At 38.9% G+C, this 24,881-nt stretch overlaps 1 protein-coding gene across 1 annotated transcript in view; it reads left to right on the plus strand.

The window, feature by feature from the left end:
* Window positions 1-23,970, plus strand: part of Ubqn (ubiquilin) — a 156,458-nt gene extending 132,488 nt beyond the window's left edge. Inside the window, exons 9-10 of the mRNA XM_067137095.2 lie at window positions 433-553; window positions 19,722-23,970. Coding sequence (XP_066993196.2) covers window positions 433-553; window positions 19,722-19,798 — 198 coding nt within the window. The 3' untranslated portion in view covers window positions 19,799-23,970. The remainder of the gene's footprint in view (window positions 1-432; window positions 554-19,721) is intronic.
* Window positions 23,971-24,881: the final 911 nt, after the last annotated feature.

Here is a 24,881-nt window from a genome sequence, read left to right on the forward strand (position 1 = left end):
TTAACAACGTAAAATAAGTTTTAAGTGCAGGATACATTTCAATCAACCTAGTAACATAGTTACCTGTTAGACAACCCCCCTTCTTTTTTCATTTTAGTTTTTACAGCCACAAAATGTGGGAGAGGTGGTATCCCATATTTTGTGATGAACATTTTACTTTTAGGCTTAAGTACCATATTTATTCACACAATGGACCCACTCCAGTTTTCCTCTTAAAATTTTGGAAAAACATTTCCCCCACTTAATGGATGGTACTTTTTACAGTGTATGTCGCAACACACTACAGCATTGTGGTACATTAAAGCTCTCATTCAAACCTAATCTACAAAGGTGCATTTTTAACGTGAATCAATGTTAACTTTCATACTCAGCTCTTTGCAGTAAGATGATGATTACATCACAGAATTTGCATAAATTTGCTGTATATTTCAGATTTCCAGCATGTCAACAATGCAAGGAGTGAATAGCAATCAGCCTCCTGAGGAAAGGTATCGTGCACAGTTGGAGCAGCTCACACAGATGGGATTTGTCAATAGGGATGCTAATTTACAAGGTTAGTTTATAACTTCTCTTAAGCTTGACATTTTCTAAACAGAATTATGCTGAAAATGATTTACTATCTCTCCTTAGTTTTTGTGTTCCTTTAAGTAGCCTCTTATAATAACTATGGCGAGTGATTCTGTTTGGAATGTTTAAAAACATTATTTCTAATTATTACATTGTGGAGGTTTTGAGATAGATATTTAAAAAAATGAAGTCAGAATTCTTTAAGTATTGCAGCATTCAGCAGTAAAATATTTAGCTATTATTTTGATGCTATAGAATTGGCTGTTCTGGTCACTACCAGCTAAGAATTATTTCTATTAGTGTCTTAGAGTGGAACATTTTCTGCACTAATTTGTATGATTCTTCTGTCATTTGATTGTTCTGATGGTGTAATTTTCAGTGTTGTTAGTATTGAAGAGAGAAAGGCTAAATGCTAAAACCAGAATGTTTCCGTAATACAAAAATACTGTGCAGAAATGCTGAAGAAATTCCATTTTCAAAAATTGGTTATACAGTAAAGTTGAAAAGTATTACAGCACAAGTACCATACACTTAAAATCATTAACAGAGTACGTCCTTATACTGTAAATATGTAAGTAACACAGATAGTGGTGGTGATTGTTTTATGACGAAGTACACCGGGGCAATCATTCTCTAACACTAATCAGAGGGAGCAAATGGAAGGGATCCAACACCTCAAAACACAATGGAAGGTATCGGCTGAAGAAACACAATAGCCACGAAAGGCGTGAAAATGAAATACTCCCTAGGCCTCGATACCAAATACCGTTGGGGTCAGAAAAAAAAAACGAGTTGACCAAGAGAGATCGAATAGGATGGATAAAAGTGAGGAGGCTGATACAAGTAAATGGGACCAGTGTCAGGACTAAGGTACCTGTGGTCGCCAGCCCACGTTCTCAAGTTGAGAGCCCCTGGGGCCCCTTTTAGTCGCATATTACAACAGGCATATTACAATGTGCTCACAGGGGGATAAAACAGATAATCCCTCAAGAGAGAAATTTTTTGTAGACTTTGTTTCATTTTTTACTGTACATATGATATAATCCAAAACTTGGTGTACATTCACCATTTCAGAACTGTATCAGTTTATGGAAAATAGATAATAACTTGCAAATTGCAAACACGTAGGAATTTTATTGAACGTCTCCCTTGTAAATTATTCCAATCCCTTACTTCTCTTCCTATAAACAAATATTTGCCGCAATTCGTCCTCTTGAATTCTAACTTTATCTTAATTTTTTATCCTAATTTTAAATACACCATCTAACTTAATCATCTGCTAATGTCATTCCACACCATCTCTCCCCTGACAGCTCGGAACATACCACTTAACACCATTATAAATGGCCCGTTATTGGACATCATAAATTTTCCAGCTAACTCATTCCTGGTTGCCAGCGTTACAGCCCAGTGTGCTAAGTTGGGCTCATCAGTTGGTAAACGGTATTCACTAACCATGCGTCTTGGTGGGTGTAGCAGGTAGGGACCCTCTTCAGAGGCAACCCTATCCAGGGAGTGGCACCCCTGCCTATGTGAGTCCCAGAGCACACTGAACAGTGTGTAACATCTGGTATGGATCCCAGCTCAGGGTTATGAGTGAAGACCTCGGTGGCATCTACGGTGAAGAAGGTGGAATTCGGTATGGTGGACATGGCAGAAGGGCCAAACCCGTAGCATCTGTACTCCAGAGGAGCGGCTACGAAAGGTGTCTGTCTCCATGTTAGGTGCGGCCTAATTTTGCACCTGGCAGTAGGTATAAAATGCCTTTGGGTGTGGCAAGCCCAACGTAACAATAGCCTATATGGACAAAGCAGATACGGTGCCTAGGAAAAGGTTAGGGCGTCCCCTGCTAAAAGCGACGCACAGCTCTTGAAGTGCTGGGGGAACTGTGAGAAATGGGCAACCAGCATCAAACTACATCAAGATTGCGACAGTAAAATATCCTGACACTGACGGAAAAGACAGAAAAACTGTTTTGACTTCATGATAGAAAAAGATATAGCCATACATGGACTGTGTGAGACCAAGAAGAGGCGTACGGGGGAGATTCCTCTGAGAGAAGGATAGAGGCTGTATTACAGCAGAGGACCTGAAGCAAAAAATGGAGTGGCCATCATACTTAGAAAAGAAATCCAAGATTATGTGAAATATACAAAATGCGCCAGCAGTAGCATGATGGTGATGTGACTCCAGTTTGAAAATGGCATGAAAGATCTATTTCAGTTGTATGCCCCACAAACCGGTTGCATAGCTGAACATCTAGAGGATTTCTTAGAGGAAATGGAAAGACAGATAAAAGATAAGGAAGTGCTACGGATGGGAGATCTAAATGCACAAGTTGGAATGGAAAGAGAAGGAAAGGAAGATGTTCTGAAAATCAAGGAAAACATCTAAGACTGTAGAAGAAAATATGTGGAGGCAAAGAATGTGGCCAAGAAAGTAGTGGAGGAAGAAAGAGGAAAAGCTGGGCCTTATTCACACAGAAATAGAAAGATGATATGGAGGGCAGCCATAAATTACTGTGTGGTATCTTAAGAAACAAAAAGACAGATCACGTAAACACCTGATTTGTGAAGGATGAAGGCAGCATAATATTAACAAAGCCAGAAAAGATAAGAAATGATGGAGAGGGTATTTTCAGAAGTTGCTGAACATAAGAACTGATGACAGTCATTCAATGGAGGACCAGGAAAGGCAATTAGTTGATGAAGAAATGGATAAAGAAATTACAATGATGAAATTGAAATGGCAGTAAGAAAGATGAAGAATGGAAAATCTGCTGGAATAGATGAAATTCCAGTGGAGATGATAAAGGCAGCTGGAGCTGTAGGCCTGCAGTGGACATATCGGGTTCTCAGGAATGTCTGGGAGAATAAGGAGTCTCTGAGAATTGGCAAAAGGTTATAAATCATACCAATTTTCAAGAAAGGCGATAACGTTTTGAAGAACTATAGGGGAATTACTCTAATATCTCATGTTGCTAAGATAATGGAGAGGATACTGGAAAGAAGAATAAGGTTGAGGATTGAGAATCAGATACAGGAAAATCAGTTTGGTTTCAGAAGTGGAAGGTCAACAATAGAGCCCATTTTCATTATGAGACAACTAATGGAAAAGCAATGGGAGTACAGGAATGATATGGTGATGACATTCATTGACATTGAAAAGGCATATGACAGTGTCCCCAAGACTAAAGTTTGGGACAGTCTGGTGCAAAAAGGAATTGGACAGGGATTAATAAAAATGATCATGGCGAAGTACAAGGAACATTGTAGTTGCATGCAAACACAAGTTAGCAGGACAAGTTGGTTAAAAATAACTAGTGGGCTGAGACAGGGAAGTGTTCTATCGCCAATCCTGTTTACAATAGTAATGGATGACATCATGAGAAGAGCAAAAGGCGGCATATAGAGGAAGAGAAATGAACATGTTGTTATTTGCAGATGATATTGTGATTTGGGGAGAAGACGACAGGAGGGTTCAAGAACAGTTGGATGTGGTGAATGGGAAAATCGAAGAATGTGGATTGAAAATAAGTGTAGAAAAGAATAAAACTCTTATGACTAGAGGGGAGAAAGAAGGGAAAGGTCAGATTAGACTTGCAGACAAGCCCTGGAAGTAGTGGAAAAGTTCAAATACCTGGAGAGTGAATTAATGGAGAATGCTCGACTGGATGCTGAGATTACTAAGAGGATTCAAGCTGGAAGTTGTTTCTATCATAGTGTAAGAAACATATTATGGGACAAAGATGTGCCAATGGAAGCAAAGGAAAATATGTACAGGATTTATTACGTACCTATAACAACTTAAGGAGCAGAAACTTGGACAATGATGAAGGATGAGAGTCTAACACAGGCAGCCGAAATGAAGTGTGGCCAGTATCCATTATTCGGGAGATAGTAGATTCGAACCCCACTGTCGGCAGCCCTGAAAATGGTTTTCCGTGGTTTCCCATTTTCACACCAGGCAAATGCTCGGGCTGTACCTTAATTAGAGCCATGGCCGATTCCTTCCCACTCCTAGCCCTTTCCAGTCCTATCGTTGCCATAAGACCTATCTGTGTTGGTGCGCCGTACAGCAACTAGAAAAAAAAATGTTGTAGAGGAGTATGATACAGAAGAGTAGAAGAAACCAAATAAGGAATGAGAAAATCCAGGAAGAAATTGGAGTGGAAAAAATGAATGATAAAATACAGAAGATTCGACTAAGATGGTTCGGGCACATAAAACGAATGAGTGACGAAAGAATGCCAGAAAAGGTGATAGAAATGTAAATGCAAGGAAGGGGAGGCCATGGACAACCACGATTGAGATGGAAGGATACAATCCAACGCAGTGTTATAGAAATAAATCTGGTCTGGGACAGTGTTGAAGTAGGAATGGTGGAAAGACCGAAGAAAGTGGAGAGGAACCATTTTTGCCCCTACCCGGCTACAGCTGGATAAAGGGAAATGATGATGATGAACAAACTGTTTATATTGGTATTAAATTTACTTGTTCGGGACAAATGTTTCAGGTTGCCTATGGGAATCAACATCTATGTCATCTGATGGCCAAGCAGGCATCAATTTTTGGTAAAGAGACAAAGTCTCTCATAGTGCATTGGCACTGCCGGTGGCTCCAAATAGCCTACGCAGTGGTCTCCATGGTATGCACTAGTCAGCGTCTTGGTAGGTGTGCTAGGTACCTACTGATAAGCCCAACCTAGCACACGAGGGCGAAACGCTGGCAACCAGGAATGGGTTAGCTGGAAAATTTATAATGTCCAATAACAGACCATTTATATTGGTATTATGATAGATTTTTGTTGACTGCCGAAGCCTGTCCCACTTCTCTGGGGCAATGATTAATGACTGACAGATGAAATGATACTGGAGAGTGTTGCTAGAATGAAAGAGGACAGGGAAAACCATAGTACCCAGAGGAAAACCTGTCCCACCTCTGCATTGTCCAGCGCAAATCTCACATGGAGTAACCGGGATTTGAGCCACGAAATCCAGTGGTGAGAGGCCAGTGCGCTGCCACTTACGCAAACTTTAATTTACGAAATGTAAAACTCATAAATATTATATTTGGATATTTTGGAATTTCAGAATTTTAATTTATTTATTTTTATTTTTTTTTTTCATCTCGTTAGTGCATCTAGCACCCAGCACATCAACATGAGAGACATCATTATCACCATCAGAATTTTCTGATTGGCTGGGCTGATGGGTCAGATGGTTGAGGCGCTGGCCTTCAGACCGCAACTTGACAGGTTCGATCCTGGCTCAGTCCGGTGGTATTTGAAGGTGCTCAAATATGTCACCCTCGTGTTGGTAGATTTACTGGCATGTTAAAGAACTCCTGTGGGACTAAATTCCAGCACCTCCGTGTCTCCGAAAACCGTAAAAGTAGCTCCACAGCTGTGAACGTCAAGCGATGTCTTTTCAAGGTCGATTGCAATGCGAACTGTTCTAGATAATCGAACATAATTATTACTGCGAGAAAGAGGAACTGTTCCTCTTTCCGACAGTCAATAATATGTCAGTGCCATCTCTCAGTGAACATCTGAAATATGTGCACAAAGCTACTCGTGCTCGGCTCTACGGTACGAAGCCATCAGGCCACGTTACAGCCTGCAAACAATCGCACAGCTGGGAGCTGTCAGTATATGCCAGAGGTGCTCAGGTAGGCGCCCATTGAGGCTTGCCCAGTGCGACCGGGCTGGCGTGACATATATGCGGGCAGCTTACGTAACAGGCATACATCACAGTGAAGTGAGAGTGCGGACACACTGCAGAGAAGTGAGGGAGCTTTGACGTTCAATTGTGATGACGAAGCTCTCCTCCACTACTCAGTGAAATGCTGATTGGTGTGCAGTATTTAAGATAAAGTGCTATTATCAAGAAACAGAGAAACCCTGACCTTTTCAAGATATTCTGGAATTGTTTCATACTGCGCTCGATACAAAGAGTCAGTTTTATTTTATATTTGTTGATTCAAAGAAAACACATGTTATAATTTTTTTTGTTACAATCTACAAAGGTACAGGGTTTAAGCTTACAAGCTATAATTTACAATTCCTTGGATGGACATGACAGTATTTCCATTTTTTAAAAAAAGTATAATTCCTGTTATTCATGAAGCAGATAGGAATATAATTACACAATTCAGCAAGGTTACTGCTTGATTTTGCACAGTGTTGTGTTCTGTGACTTTCTCTATTCACTGAATTTCTGAAAATAAGTATTTAAAAATTTAGCCAGCGTCCGATAATAATAGCTAGCGAGGGAGTTTCATCAGGGAGTGAGGACATATGTATTTACTGTCCAAGATTAAAGTACAACAATGTAAATATATCTACCAGATAGGTATTCAGTATACCTTCAAATAAATAACCTAACTGATTTTACTCCCAGTAAGCATGAATAAATTGTTTGTGAGTTTATCATATAATTTAAACCCCAAAAACCACAAGCCACAGCTTATCCACTTTAACTCTGTATTAAGTTAGAAATGTTTCTAAAGCGCCTCTTAACATTTAATAGTGAAATTTGTAATTCATTACATACATTATAAAAATATTTCAGGTTGTAGCATACGCTCATTGCCTGCCTGCCCGCACGTTTACAGTGCTGGGTGTCTGCAGGACGGAATGCCCAGTGTGAGCACCTCTGGTATATGCCATCGAGTTAAACCTTGTTATGTGTGAACTATATGTATGATACTATTCCTTACATTTATGACTTTTAAGACATTTATTGTACTAAGTGCCAAAGTAATAATTTATTTATTTATTTATTTATTTATTTATTTATTTATTTATTTATTTATTTATTTATTTATTTATTTATTTATTTATTTATTTATTTATTTATTTATTTATTTACAGAGTTTACGTCCACATTGGAGCATTTAAATCAGACTACAACAAATTTGTCTTCCTTTTCTTCTCCCAAAAAGTCTTGAGTCTGGTTGACCTGGCTGCCCTCTCTGCATCCGTTATAACATATTGTTTCCTCTGTACAGTGGTCAGAGGAAGCCTGATGCATTTATTCTTCAAAATACTTTTCTCGCCTCTGTTTTCTATGGTTTGCATGGTAATACACTGACTGACAGAGCAAATGCAACACGAAGAAGGAGTGGTTCGAAAGGGATTAAAGTTGGAGGGGAAAACAGAGACGGCACGGACGAATAATTGATGTTTATTTCAAACCGATATGCAGGTTACACAATGCGCACGGCATCGACTCAGTAGGATGTAGGACCACCGCGAGCGGCGATGCACGTAGAAACACGTCGAGGTGCAGAGTCAATAAGAGTGCGGATGGTGTCCTGAGGGATGGTTCTCCATTCTCTGTCAACCATTTGCCACAGTTCGTCGTCCATACGAGGCTGGGGCAGAGTTTGCAAACGGCGTCCAATGAGAACCCACACGTGTTCGATTGGTGAGAGATCCGGAGAGTACGCTGGCCACGGAAGCATCTGTACACCTCGTAGAGCCTGTTGGGAGATGCGAGCAGTGTGTGGGCGGGCATTATCCTGCTGAAACAGAGCATTGGGCAGCCCCTGAAGGTACGGGAGTGCCACCGGCCGCAGCACATGCTGCACGTAGCGGTGGGCATTTAACGTGTCTTGAATACGCACTAGAGGTGACGTGGAATCATACGCAATAGCGCCCTAAACCATGATGCCGCGTTGTCTAGCGGTAGGGCGCTCCACAGTTACTGCCGGATTTGACCTTTCTCCACGCCGACGCCACTCTCGTCTGCGGTGACTATCACTGACAGAACAGAAGCGTGACTCATCGGAGAACACGACGTTCCGCCATTCCCTCATCCAAGTCGCTCTAGCCCGGCACCATGCCAGGCGTGCACGTCTATGCTGTGGAGTCAATGGTAGTCTTCTGAGCGGACACCGGGAGTGCAGGCCTTCTTCAACCAATCGACGGGAAATTGTTCTGGTCGATATTGGAACAGCCAGGGTGTCTTGCACATGCTGAAGAATGGCGGTTGACGTGGCGTGCGGGGCTGCCACCGCTTGGCGACGGATGCGCCGATCCTCGCGTGCTGACGTCACTCGGGCTGCGCCTGGACCCCTCGCACGTGCCACATGTCCCTGCGCCAACCATCTTCGCCACAGGCGCTGCACCGTGGACACATCCCTATGGGTATCGGCTGCGATTTGACGAAGCGACCAACCTGCCCTTCTCAGCCCGATCACCATACCCCTCGTAAAGTCGTCTGTCTGCTGGAAATGCCTCCGTTGACGGCGGCCTGGCATTCTTAGCTATACACGTGTCCTGTGGCACACGACAACACGTTCTACAATGACTGTCGGCTGAGAAATCACGGTACGAAGTGGGCCATTCGCCAACGCCGTGTCCCATTTATCGTTCGCTACGTGCGCAGCACAGCGGCGCATTTCACATCATGAGCATACCTCAGTGACGTCAGTCTACCCTGCAATTGGCATAAAGTTCTGACCACTCCTTCTTGGTGTTGCATTTGCTCTGTCAGTCAGTGTATTCAACTCCTCCAAATCACTTTGAACTTCTTTAAACCAATTGTTTTTTGATTTACTGTTCCAAAAGTAATTAAATAATTGTTTTAAAACTCTGTTATCACTTAGTCGAAATATATGACAAAAAAAGGCAATTCTTCTTTTTCTCATCGTGTCTGTGATAGACTCACTTTCCCGATAGATAACCTCATTCGGCAACAATCTCCACTGTCCATCCACCTGATATTTCTTGTTTATGATCGTCCTGAGTATCCTTCGATCAACTCGTTGTAAGCGTTCTGTTGTTGATCTAGTATTGAGTTTAAATAATGTTTCACAAGCATAAGTTGCTTCTGGTTTAATAACAGACTTATAATGCCTAAATTTAGCATTAATCGAAAGACATTTCTTTTTGTATGTAGGCCAAGTTATCCGTTGTGCCTGCTTCATTTTATATATTCTGCTCTCTATTGATGTTTTTTCATTGCAATTCCAAGTGAGATTTTCACCCAAATATTTAAATGTACTTACAATATCAATTCGTTTATTATTATTTAATAATATCTCTGAAATTAAAGTTCTGAAAGTAGGCATTATTTTTGTTTTATCATACGAAATTTGCAATCCAACTTTTATCGCTACATTTGCAAGTTCTTCCAATTGAACTTTAGCCTCTTCGAAACCATTTGCCAGTATCGCAAGATCATCCGCGAATGCCAAGCAATTTAGTTTGATATTTTTTCCAATTTTGACTTTTGGAGGACATACCTTAGTGCACTTTCGCATGACCTTTTCCAATACACAATTGAACAATAATGGCGAAAGTCCATCTCCCTGGCGGAGGCCTGTTGTAATTGCAAATGATTTAGATAACTCATTTCTGAATCTAACTTTAGATTGAGTATTCTTAAGAGTCATACCAATCAGGCTAATAAGTTTGGAATGTATACCAAATTCATGAAGGACATTCAACAGTGATTCACGATGTATACTATCATACGCCTTTTGAAAATCAACACACGTAATAACTAAATTTTTGTTTCTAGATCTATGATGTTTCATAATCCATTTTAAACTGATGATTTGGTCAGGGCAGCTTCTTCCTGGACGAAATCCACCTTGATATTCCCGTAGTTCACAGTCAAGATGTCCCTGTCCCTGTATTCTGTTATAGATAATTTTAGATAAAATCTTATATGTAATATCCAATAATGATACTCCTCGATAATTATCTGATCAGACCTATCGCCCTTTTTATACAATGGTTGAATTATTGCCATATTCCACTCTTCAGGCATTGTAGCAGTATTCCAAATATCTATAAGATGTTTATGTAGATTCTGAATGGTTTGGTCATTAGCATTCTTCCATACCTCTGCGACGATTTGGTTCTCTCCCGGTGCTTTATAATTTTTAAGGGAATCAATTGCTGCTCGTACTTCATTATAAACGGGCGGTGTAACCTTTTCTAAAGGTATCCTATTTTTTGGATGTGTGTCATATTGCAGATATTCTGAAGGTTCCTCACTGTTAAGTAAGTTCTCAAAGTAACTAGCTAAAATTTCCGCATTATCTTGATTAGTATGTGGCTGTTTTCCATTAGTATCTCTCATTAGGAGTGTTGGGGGAGTATAATTAGTTTGGTATTGCCGAAATGTTTTATAGTAATTGCTTGTCTTATGTTGAGTAAATGCTTCGTCAATAGAGTGTAACATCTCCGTGTGATAATTTCTCTTAACCCTTCGGATGATTTTTTTTTTTTTTTTTTTTTGCTAGGAGCTTTACGTCGCACCGACGCAGATAGGTCTTATGGCGACGATGGGATAGGAAAGGCCTAGGAGTTGGAAGGAAGCGGCCGTGGCCTTAATTAAGGTACAGCCCCAGCATTTGCCTGGTGTGAAAATGGGAAACCACGGAAAACCATTTTCAGGGCTGCCGATAGTGGGATTCGAACCTACTATCTCCCGGATGCAAGCTCACAGCCGCGCGCCTCTACGCGCACGGCCAACTCGCCCGGTCGGATGATTTTAGCCGTATGTCGTCTAGCAGTAACAAGTTCTTCGCGTGACTGTTCTGTTTTCCGTTGTTGATCAATCAACCATGCCTTGTGTTGGTGTTGAATCACTGCATCGCATTCCTCATTCCACCAAGCATGTTTTTTCCTCTTTTTAATGGGAGCGTTTTCCTCAGCAATGGTTTTTAGCTTGTTAATTACTGTTCCCAAATCATCACTTAGATAGGTTTTAGATTGTTCGTAATATAATTTATTATTTAATGAGATAGCTAGGGTCATATGTTTTCTTCCTATTACATTTGGAGAGAATGCGTTTCTTTTTTGGAGTTAATTTTATTTTAATTTTGGACAAATAATGATCTGAATCTATGTCCACTCCACGGAGGACCCTCACATTGTAAATTTCCTTATGATAGTTCTTATCCATAGCTACATGATCAATTTGGAACTCCCCTAATTTAACATTAGGGCACTTCCAAGTCATCAGTTTATGTGGTCGTCGTTTGTATCGTGTGGTTTCCAAAAGTAGCCCATGATCAGTACAAAGATCGATCACTCTGACCATTCCTGTTAGTTAGATGATGAGCTGGCCACTTACCTACAACATTACGAAAGTTTTTCTCACGGCCTATTTTAGCATTGAAATCACCAAGCATGATTTTAATATGGTTATCGGAAATGGATGATAATAGTTGGTCTAGTTCTTCCCAAAATTTGTCTGTGTCTTCCCTGTTGGTCCTGTTTTTTTCATTCGTTGGAGCATGGACGTTTATCAATGTGTACGTTTTATTCTCTACTTTGATTGTCATCAATGCCGTTCGGGGGGGAGGTGGAAGAAAAATCTTCAATTGAATCTAAGATCCTAGTATGAACCAAAAAGCAGACTCCAAACTGAGTCACACTGTTTAGTACTCTTTCACCTGGGGGACCCTTGTATAGGCGATATCCCCCTGACTCAAGGGGGTCTTGATCCGTATTACGCAATTCTTGAAGAGCAGTTATCAGTATCTTATGTTGATCTAAGACGTCTGTGAGATGTTTTAATTTGCCCACTTTCATTAATGAATTTATGTTCACTGTAGCGAAGTATGAGAACTGTCCTGATTTATTAAATTTTTCCCTCTTGATCGGATGGGTCTGCATGTTGCTTAATGGGTTGCAGGTGCTCCGACTCGCCTTGGTCTTCCATGTGACACCCCACCGTATCTGAATGGTGTCTTTGTTTGGATCTGATGATCGTGTGTATCCAAACCGGTGGATATTTCATTAGAAGACTAATCATAATAGGCTGATTGTCTGATCAATGATCAATACATTTCTGACCGAAGTCAGGGCTTACAATGCCAGATGTGATCTGGCAAGGTGATGAATGGTGAATGATGGGTGATGAAAGATGAACTGTGAAGAAGGCTTTTTGCCTTATTTCATCCTAGTTCATGACTGGGAGTAGGCATTTCCTCCATACCCCGCGAACGTTACGGTTTTCCCGCCAATACTCGGGTAGCTGATTGCACTGGTTTCCCACTGTTCGATGGGGTCGCCACATCCCTACGCCAGCAAAGCAGTAATAATAATAATAATAATAATAATAATAATAATCATAATCATATGGCCTCAGCTACCATGTGCAGACATTTTCATTTGACACCGTCTGGCTGTCTGGTCGTCAATTTCGACGTTCCATTTTACTCTTTGGTCTGCTAGATGGCAGACCAAGTAAACCAAATCTCTCTTGGGCATTTGTGGCTGAGATTTAATGAATTTTGTCAGGTAAAAACCAAATGTCTTACCAGAGATCTTTTACATGCTGACATTGTATGACATGGTGTGTCAAATAGACTTTTTTCCTACCCTTCAAAAATCCGACTACCTCTGCCAGGTTTGAACCTGCTATCTTGGTATCCGGAGGCCGACACTCTACCACTGAACCACAGATGGAACTAAAGTGAATTAATTTTATGCATTATTTGTGACTCGCACATTTTTTACTGCTGGCATATTCACAAAATTTTAAGGTGCACTTTATATTTTATTTTAATTCATCATTTATGAATTGATGAGTGTTTTCAAAATATTCAATTTTGGAATGAAGTATAGAATGATTCCACGATAATGTCATACTGTCCCCTGTTTCCCGGTCCAGCTCAGCCAGTACACGAGAGATTCCAAGGTGGATCGTTTTTTAACGGGCTGTCCTTCTTTCAGAGGCATTTGAAGGGATAGGATTGATGGCCATAAAGAAAAGAACAAATCACAACACAGGTTTGACATTTATTCCATAAGCATTAATTTAACCCGCCAGTGGTCGCTAGGATGAAAGTAACACGAGTGGTCGCGCGTTGAGCAAAATGCTCACGGTATGACATGACATGTTTACATAATAAATACCAACCAATTTCAAGCGTAAATGTAGTAACACATTAAATTAACGTAAGAATACATCTCAAATGGTTATAAAGACCACACCACTAAAATTACAAATAGTAATAAATCTCAAATGGTTATAACTGTATCTGGAAAAAACATTTCCCAACTTTCTAAAATAGTGTGTGGGTCTTTCACAATGCCCTGTACACAAAGAGGATGAGTCACTATATTTTCAGCACAAGTACGTGAGCGTGGGTTTCTTCTCTGTGAAAGTCTGCCCCAGTTTGTCACCTTATCGTTCCCTATATAAATATTGTCACTAAACATGAAATTCTCATTTACCTCCAACATAATTATATTGTTCACCAGCTAAAGATTTTTCTCCAGGTACGGTACCATCAGCACATTCTTCTGGCTCTGTCTGTTCAGAATCCGTATTATGTTCACTGTGTTCAATGTTCGATTTGATCACTAGGAATTTTATCAAACCAAGCCAAAATGTCACGACTTAAAGCCATCGTCACGCACTAATTACACAACACATTAATACAATAAGTTGCAGAGAACTGTTTCAACTATGAAACAACATACAACAATAGCGAAACTCTAACACACACAGGAATTATCGCCAACGTGACTGGTCGCACACCGTTGACGGTCGCTGATAATTCCTCCCTCCCTGTCCCTTCTCAAGGTCACAGATGTGCGTTTCAATGCATCCGTCCTTCTCTTAAAACTGCAGTGCAAAGGCACACCAGGGCTCAAGTTCAAAACTACATACTGTTTAAAAGAGCAGATGATTTTCTACGACCGTGTGTATTTTGCTCATATAGCGACCACTGGTGGGTTAAATAAATTATAACATTTCATTCTTGCTGTTTTTCAAACAAACATCTTCACAGTGTTAAAATTTTTAATTGAATTAACAAAATTAACTGGTTTAACTTCTTCATTCACGTAGACAAAGGGTTATATTCTGAAAATAAAAATGAACCAAAATTAGGCCTTCAGTGGCTTCAAAATGAAAATTAAAGGAGGATGAACCTCTCCCTAACTCAATCTTGAATTAACATCATAATTGAAACTGAACTTCGCTTACTTCACCTTTAACAAAATAAAAAATTCTACTCGATCACGTGGCGTATAACTTTATCTTACACTACCAATAATCATTTTATGTTATTTACAGAATTCATGTTGATCTTTGCTTCCTTAATCAATGAAAATGTCTCTGATAACTTTGTCACAGTTAAACTAATCATTTAATTGATTTAAGCACTTGAAATTATTACCTTGCTTAGTCGGCATTAAATTATGTAATCACATGATGTTAGGATACTGTTATATCTTAAGACAGTACTTCTTATTTGAAATTATTAAATACCGTAATTCAAAATTTATTCCTGTTGTCACTTGATTTTGTGTTATAGAATTATCTCAAGATGGAATAATCCTTCCAAAATTTAACACTTCTTGTCGTTAAAATTTTACAATCCTAGTCTAAATTTACAGTCTTTGTCAAAATTCTCAATCTTTGCTTTTGCCTTCGAAACTATATGATCTTATTCATCTTTAACTTCAAAGCATAGAAATTTTAACACTATCATTAAGTTGACATAACTTCAATAAACACTTCGAGAGAAATAGATGAACAAATGCAACGCTGAAATAATCTAGTCCATCGTGGTGAACACATGGCCAGACTATAGCACATTATTCAAAATCACATCAAAAAAACATCTCTAACTATGACATTCACACAACCCACACACACAATGGATACACAAAATTTATTTACACTCGAATCTTTGGTGAATGATTATAAGTTCATGATTTTTATAGAGTATTGGATCAGAAAGATGAGCCTTTATTCATAAAACATGTTCGACATAGTGCGTAGCACGTGTTTTGAATTTGAGTTATCACTTTAAAGAATGTAATAATTACATTGCAACAAGAATGTAATAATTACATGACAACGATGATTGAGTAGAATTGAAGTTTATTATCCGAAGATCTAATAGAAAACAATAATCACGCACATCATATGGGTCATCATCTTAAAATCGTCAAACACATGGTCGATAAGCACCAATTAATTTATTATTATTCTCAAAAAATATAGGAATGTGACTCCTACGTGCTCCACGATTTCATTAGAATGCTGTGTTTTCAAGGCACATGCTTCCAAATTACTATAATTATCACGCAGGATCACAAATATTCCAGGCAAATACGCAAAATATAGAGCACCATAAACCCTGTATAAGAATAATCGACTCCTATTTATTGCTCACGGCCTTTAACTTCATGTTTAACCCAATCTCATAATTTATGCTTATTATTATTATTATTATTATTATTATTATTATTATTATTATTATTATTATTATTATTATTATTATTATTATTATTATTATTATTATCAGTGATCATTTGGTCTATCAACAATATTCGGATTAATCTGAAAACCTGATGACACAATCCTAAATAATCATCGGATCACTGGCTAAGTGGATATCATCTAGTTTTCTACCTAGATGGACAGATAGATTACATAAAATGGTACTCAACTTTTATGATGGAATTTGATCCTCGGTAAGTGTCTTCATTCTCCCAGCTCGTCCATCTCGTTCACCCTCTTGAAGCTAGAATTGCCTCACATGTCTAGCAAGACGCAATAGTACGTGTTCACTTAGAGTCTGATCGGTGGGTCGCGTTTCATCTTTTCCAAGATAGGAAAAACCGTTTACAACATACTTGGTTTCCACATCGACAGCCAACCAAAATTTCATACCAAACTTTTCTGGTTTATTGGCCATACATATACTGCATAAATGGGCATCTAGCTTTTGATGGAAAGAGCAGTTAATCTACGGCAATGTTCTCACTTGGTCTGAAGCAAATAGTAAAATTAGTTATAAATTTGTCCCGCACAACAGATACAATCGCCAATCTATCAATTTTCAGGTTATCCAAACTGGTAGATTTTTCATCGAATCGAAGTAACCTCATGATATCCAGGAAACAGTTTCGTGCCACAGTTTGGGAGAAAATTCCAGGACCCCACTTTCACAGATCGAGAACGTTCGTGTCAGCTCCGTAAGTTCCGCGTGCGTATAAAATACCAATGACAGCGTCCAATTCTTCCAAAGAAAGTGTCCATTCAGGATTGTTCAGAACCTTGTGGGCTCCAACCTCAGTATATCATTCGATGTGGCGCAGCTTGGATTCGTCAATAAAAAGACGACAAGCTGTAGCGGCACAAGTTCCTTCAATGTGGCGTTTTGCATCTCCTGTGGGACCTCAGACTTTCCCTCAGTATATTTCACTGTCCTCAATGGCCTGGCAGGCTTTATAAATCAACAAGAGTCCGCACTGTTCCATCCAAAGCGACTTCTTCCTCTTCGACCGTCAAGTGCTGACCACGCCCATATGTTGACTTACCACACCGTATGCTCGGCCTTCTGTAGTTGATATCGTGCTCCTTGATAGTAATTTCATTATCTTCCTTTGTGTTTCCTTCACCTGCAAAATATAGTACCAAACTTACTTACATTGTGCACAGAATTACGTAAATACAAAATTACTAACTTCAAATAGCCTTACCTTTGTCATCAGCCGGCGTGCGTGTTTGTATGTTCTAACCGTATAATGAGAATGATAGAGAAAACAAAACTGAAAATGGTCATTTTGAACGTTGCGGTAAACCTAGTGTTAAGACATACAGACCACAACATAAACACGCAGGTCGAACCTCCTGTTACATAACGGCGCAGGCAAGCCCCACTACGCAGCTGTGACACATACCTTCCAGAATTCTCACGAGACAGCCAGGGGGTTTACGTCAGCCTGAAAGGCTAGTATATATAGACCAAGGTCAGGAACCACTCTTGTAGTGTAATTGCTGCCTGGGACACTGATTACCTCGGATCGAGTAGGGGTATTTCAGTCGCCTTGACAAAGAGTACTGCAATGTATTTGAAATGTCAGCAAACTGTACATAATGTACAGAAAACAACAACATGGTTCAACCCGGAAAATAAACTAAATAATTCTACACACCATGGAAGCTTCACCTCTAGGACTGTTTTTCAGTTCTGCAGGCAATTTTGCAATTAAAGGAACTTGAAGATTCCAGAGAAAAGTAGTACAGGATTTTCACTTTTTAAAGCAAGTGGAGGGTGGCTATATTGTTTCATAAAAACAAACCATCTTTTTATTTTTTTCAAAGAAGGACATTATCTGTTATGCCAGCCACTGACGAAGGACCTTACCGAAAAATTGGTGAAATTTCACCCGTATTTTAGATTCAAATTCTCATATATTTCATTGTCCACATTTTTTGAGGTTATAAATAGTATGTTTAGATGTGGATTATCTGTGGTGTAGATTTGAAGCCCTGTGTAGTGCCAAACTGTCCAGTGTTAATGAAGAGAGGGTATAAATGATAAGTCCTAATAAACAGCTTATCCTGTATTTCCATTTCTGTTACGTTGTTGTACCCTTTTGGTTTGTCGGGATTGAATCACAAAAGGTTTCCCTTTGTTTTGTGTCACAAGTTATTTCTTGAAACACCAAAACACCAAACCTAAACTGATTCAATTGCTCAATCGTTTTTAACATAATGCGAAGAACATCCGTGATTTTTCTGTTGGTATAGTTTTGATGAACTTTGTATATCATGATCCTTGTCGTGCTTGCTGTGGAAGTTCAAAATGACAGGAAAGTTGATGAGGATGATGTTAGCTAGACTCAGCATACTGATCTGAACTAGGTTTCTTATTATGTGATGTATACTACGTTATTTATTTCATTACCACCGGATTGAAATGTAGTTACCGGGCGAGTTGGCCATGTGCTTAGAGGCTCACAGCTGTGAGCTTGCATCCGGGAGACAGTGGGTTCGAGCCCCACTGTCGGCAGCCCTGAGGATGGTTTTCTGTGGTTTCCCATTTTCACATCAAGCAAATGCTGGGGCTGTACCTAAATTAAGACCACGCTCGCTTCCTTCCCACTCCTAGGTCTTTCCTATCCTATCGTCGCCATAAGACCTACATGTGTCGGTGCAACGTAAAACAAATTGTTCAGACGGTTGAGGCGCTGGCCTTCTGACCCCAACTTGGCAGGTTCGATCCTGGCTCAGTCCGATGGTATTTGAAGGTGCTCAGATATTGTCAGCCTTGTGTTGGTAGATTTATTGACACGTAAAAGAACTCCGGCAGGACTAAATTCTGGCACCTCAGCGTCTCCGAAAACCGTAAAATTAGTTAGTGGGACGTAAAGCAAATAACATAATAATAATAATAATAATAGTAATAATAATAAAAAACAAATTGTAACTCAAAATGTAGTTAACACTGACACATATATTAAGTGAGGATGCAGTGTTCAGGTTTGTGGGATTCATTCTGGTAACAATAGGCATTTAAGATCTCTTCATGACAAGATAACTGTGTCAGATTTGCTAGCACACTGAACAAACGCTATTCCATTGCACATTACGATACTGTCGTTACTTTATTTTCTTGAATAATTTCTTCTTCTTATTTTTTTTTCATTGGTGTTTGCCATAAAATAGCATAAGGGGGAGATATATTATTTCAGATAGGAACTAAAGGAAAATACATTAATTATTGACTTACAAAAACCAAACCCCATGGCACTTAACGCCCTTGAAAGAGCTTTGGCCTGCCCAGGGACCGTTGCTCAGCCCGAAGGCCTACAGATTACGAGGGGCCATTTGGTCAGCACGACGCATCCTCTCGGCCGTTATTCTGGGCTTTCGAGACCGAGGCTGCCATCTCACCATCAGATAGCTCCACAATTCTAATCACGTAGGCTGAGTGGACACCGAACCAGCCCTCAGGTCGAGAGAAAAATCCCTGACCTGGTCGGGAATCTAACCCGTGGCCTCCGGGCGAGAGGCAGGCACGCTACCCCTGCACCACAGGGCCAGCTAAATATTGACTTACAGTCAAGAAATATCAGAAATATCCATGCACTACACGTTTTCATAAATCGCTTGGAAATGTTACTGTAAGGGGAAGGTGAATGTACCTTAAAAGAGGTCCCGTTGTGATACCTTAATGTAAATGGGAACTATTTTTACTCTCTGGATTGGTCATAGAATAAGTTGGACATGGGTAAGGAAATTAATTCAAAAAATGAACATTCATCTTTACCTTCCACTAAAAATGAAGAGGGAAATGATGGTGGTGGTGGTTGTTGTTGTTGCTGTTGTTAATTTTAATATGCTGTAAATCTGAAACTTTCACTTTTCATTGCAGCTCTAATTGCTACCTTTGGAGATATCAATGCAGCAGTGGAAAGGCTACTCCAAAGCAGACAGATGTCGCAGAGCTAACAATGCTTCCCAGGGAAAACACTCCAGTGCCACCATGGCCAACTCGTGATTTATCCAACTTGTGTTTGTGGAGAGGAAGGAGCAAGCTGGATCTGTTGTCTGCATGCTGCTGCTCAATCCTGGAAAGCAGTCCCTATCTGAATAGCACATCCCTTTTTCATATGTATTATAGTGGTGCTGTTCAATATTGATGTCAGAACCTTTCAAGTAATGTGAGAATCACGTGCGAAACATGTAATTAGGTGGGGAGTCATAAGGCATCGTACAACTATGGGTGTTAATGTGATAACATTTCTTAGAAATAATGAAACTGAAAACACCACTGAAGTATCTTTCTTTTCCTCATCATGCCATTCAGACTTGCAGTTTTTAATGTGGTCAGTTCATGTTATTAGTGAAGGTTTGTTTATGCCTATGTAAATTACCTCTTTGCAATATCTAGTCCTACTAGTAGACTTAGTTTCATTGAAACTGCCAATCTAACCTAAATTAAGAGTAACTATTTCACCATTAGTAACATCTGCTAGTTGTTCTTCTGACCTTATTCTAAACCTTTTAAGTTGTAATATTTTTGTGTCACAAATTTATGAACTGTAACTGAATGTAAACTTTTTAATCATTAGGTCTGGTAACCTGTTCTCCCTAAACCGGTAGCAATCGTTTATGATAATTATTGAGGTGTCATGTTTTCAATACTGAATAGCATCCTATACCAATCCCTTGCTGCAAAGTAGTATACTCTCGCAGGACTTGAATAATCTGGTTTTGTGCACTATACACCTCCTGGAAAGTTTTATTTGAGCAAAAATGGCCAGATTTTTCAAGGGGATTCATATTGGGTGATTTATTTCTTATTTTTGTATATAAAGTGCACCGTGTTTCAATCTACCCAATTTTTTTCCATTGCAGCATTATCATAGCTATGACTTGTTGCATATTTTGAGGCAATATGGATGTGTTATTATTGAAAATACTTTGATCTTAGTTTTCTTTAGGCAAAGTTTTTGATCAGTTATATTTCAGGATGATTGTGTGAGATTACGAAGCAGCACTTGTCGATTCAGCTGTATATGCTCATTGCTAAAATTTATGATCATTATCTTGCTAGCATCATGAGGTGGTCATCAAGTTGTGGATGGATATGTGTTATTATGTAGTTTCTAAGATCTGTACTGACTCTTGTAATGTATTGTGATCATGTGGTTCTGTGTATGAAGAGTTCTGTCAATTTGTATATATATATACCCCCTCTCCCTTGATGTGTGGATGCCAGGATTTGTACAGACTTTACCTTAGATGCATAATAAACTTGCCTCTCACATTATTTTAAGTTGAGGATAGTTACCCTCTTCTGATTGTTAGTTATAAAACCTGTCTGTGTTTTATGGGTAGGTTGAAAGAAAGCCCAGTTGAATCCATATCCCCCATGCAAAACAGAATGCTTGGAATTTTTCTGCCCAGAGAGTTGGTTTTGATATGCAGGTCGGTGAGAATAAGTACATACGTACATATATGTGCTTTGGTTTCTATGTAATGTCTTATGTATTTAATTGGTCATTTATACAGTTTGTCAGTATGGGCTGACTTATATGAAATGAAAAAGAGAAGTTATAGTTTACTTTAAAATTATATTAATTTGTAAACCAGAGAACATCTTGGTTATTTATGTACATTTTACTTCAAATGATGTGGTATATAGGCCTTGATTTGGCCTAAATCAGACTTTCCTGTTTGTCACATTTATATTGTTATATGAAGTGAATACACTTTACATGTTCACCAACTGTTGATTGAATGTATCTCTTCATATTATTTTTGTTTGAAAAATAAGAGAAAACCGTGTTTTGGACAAAAGTTACAAACGTGCTTTGTTTCCAGCTTCCTTCATGATTTGTTTCAATTTTTTTAAATTTGTGGTTTGGTTCGTCTAGCAGTGGTAAAGAGAATGGGTTCTTCTTCTTTTTCTGCTTCTTCTTCTGTTACCTCCTCACTAATGCTGCCCTGCTGCCTGCTCATGTTTATTTAAAAACTTTATGTAATTCTTGGAAATTGTAAGAAGGGGCACAATATTTGATCGCTGCTCCATCTTGCTTAATCCTTTCAGTGCTAGTTTTTATGCATACGCTCTCCCTCTGTGCTTTTTAAAATAATAAATTGAAACAATGCATACATTTACAGTGATGATACTGATCAAAGTCCAAAAATGGACATTAGTGTGGTATTGTTCAAAGCAAGGTACACCACATGGTTGACACATATAATGTATTTTCGGTCTTGTCACAAGCATTGTAAGTGCAAAAAATACATATATTTAACTCACATTCATATCACTCCATTTCTGAAGTTTACTATTCAGAGAATCTAGTAAACTGTTAAGACCTTCTTGTAAAACTCATTGGTAGCCTCCACAATAACCTGAACCAGTGCAGAACTAAACAAATACAGAAAGAGCTATTTCCAAAGAATCATCTACAACACTTGAATTACATGAACAGGAAGTGGAGTAAACTGACCAGCAATCCAAGAAAGTGCTGATGACTTATCTTTTTCTTTCTGTTTCACTGGCGGAGGTCGACTCTCTTCACCTTCGTCTTCCTGAGTGATGTTATTGTCATTGTCCGCATTTTCACAGTCACTTTGTATAACATTTCCAACCTCATATTCACCATTACCTTCATTGTCCAGAAAGTCAGTATCTTTGAGTCACTATCAGTTAAAAACTGTTCAGTTTCATTATTGCCAAGGCTTTTCATCTTTTGCGGCACTTTCGCGTTCGAAAGCACTGAAGATATATACTTCATCATTGCTAGGAAACAAAATCATAACGTAAATGCTAGGAAAACATGACTATCTGTCCTGTAGAACTTCCTTGAACTTTTGGTGCACCATTTGAACTGATCAGATGTTGCATATAGTTTTTACAGGCTTAGCAAAGTGAGCACTGTTCAAAAACTTAAAAGTACGGGTTTTGCAAAGGTCGCTTCTCATCACATACTGTATATTTATGGGTTTAGCATTGATTGGGTTATTTCTATCACCATGAGGATCGATGGCTTTCCATCAGAAAGGTATAATCATACTTGTGTGTTATAATTTGGATTACAGAATTCTGCTGTAGTGGTTCAGTATAATTTTCTACTTAATATGATTAGAGTCCTTAACGTGCAGTTGAGGGGCCCAGCGGAAGAACTACCCATCCCAATTAGAGCATTTGGAGATAAATGAGTTTTTATTTAACATTGTACAGCATGAAACTTACTAGTAGTATGTTATTGATATTACTAAGGATACTAGTATATATCATGGGCTTTCTTCCTGTAAATGATAGGTCGTGTAACTATAATAATAATAATAATAATAATAGTAATAATTGATTATTAATCTTCTTTTCGTCAGAATAAAGTGGCAGACTAAAACAAAAAAGTCACTAATCCCATTACACACCCTTAATACAAAAAAGAAAGATCACAAACCGAACCATGCATTACTCTAGATCTTGAACATGTGGACCACGGTTTTCATAGACATCTGACTGGTCAGTGTAAAATGCTTGGTACGCAGAAGGTACAAACTTCATTAGTTATGTCATCATATTTTGCTTTCTTTATCAATCCTACGCATATCACGTCCTCTGAGTCTGAAGCCATGTCACTGAAATGAGTATTTCACATGCACCATATGATTGTCCTTCATGAACAGAATTTGAGATACCATCCTTATATCCACTTTGCACTTTTCCATGGTCACATTTTGCTTAATGAACATCATATTTAACCCTTTTGCTCTCAGGCTATTTTCGCTAGTCAAGCCCAAAACACTCGGACCATTTTTCATGATTATGCACGTTAAAATGTAAAAAAATTGCCGTATAAAGAAATTCCCAGTAACAAAATTGAAAAAAGTGACAATAGTACACTATTCAATATAGTTTTGGGCAAAAACTATCCCAAAATTGTTCATGGCATATTTTACTACAAAAAACTAGAAAATATATTACAAAATATAAAAATTGGTTTTCAAATACTAAAAAAGTAATCTGTTCTTTAGTGAATTGTTGTTCAGTCATTCTGAAAATCAGAGCATTTAATTCTGTATAACGTGATATAATTTTGTTTTTTGTATTCTTATTTAGTCATGGGTTATAGCACCTAAAGTAAAGAACAGTACATGTACCTTCCGGAGTCAGCATTTGTGTTTTGGGGAACATTCTCCTATCATCACTACCTGTAAAATTTGAATCATTCTTTTTCTTCTTTATCTACAGCTTTTCCCACAACTGTGGAGTCGCGGGTGCATACTATGTCACACATGTTGATTTGGCTCTGTTGTATGGCCGGTTGCCCTTGCTGACGCCAACCCTATATGGAGGGATGTAATCACTATCGCGCGTTTCTGTGGTGGTTTGTAGTGTGGTGTGTTGTCTGAATATGAAGAGGAAAGTGTTGGGACAAACACAAATACTCAGTCACCGGGTCAGAAGAATTAATCAAAGGCGATTAAAATCCCCGACCTGGCCGCGAATCAAACCCGGGCCCTCTGAACCGAAGGCCTCAGCGCTGACCCTTTAGCCAATGAGTCCTACTAAAATCCGAATCACTATTGGCTATAAAGTCATTGTCGTCGTCTAAAGCATCTAAATAATCCAAAACATTGGAATTATTTAGCCTAGACCTTGGCCCAGCCATTTTTAAAAATTAGGCCTACTCGTGGCACAAAAATCTAATAACTTCACTTGAGAACACCGATAAATGTTGAATATAAACAAAACATAATAAACAATCAACTACTGTTAAAATGGAAACAATAAAATGAAGGAAAACATGTATTTTGAAGCTTAAAGGAGACTGTACTCGCAAGCAGCACACTTCAACTCGCCATGCGGTAAACATATGCGGTTTGATAACTTCATTTGTTCCAAACGATGAGCTTACTGTCGGATTTTTTATTATGGACACTCAAATTTAGGCTTTAATTACAAACGAACCAATAGGTCTATTGCAGTGCGAGTTATACCAATATTTTCCTTGTTTAATTCTACGTTAGTGTATATAAGACACATTGTTTTCGACGTTCATTAAATATT

Source organism: Anabrus simplex, chromosome 1, assembly GCF_040414725.1.
Source record: "Anabrus simplex isolate iqAnaSimp1 chromosome 1, ASM4041472v1, whole genome shotgun sequence".
Lineage (NCBI taxonomy): Eukaryota > Metazoa > Arthropoda > Insecta > Orthoptera > Tettigoniidae > Anabrus > Anabrus simplex.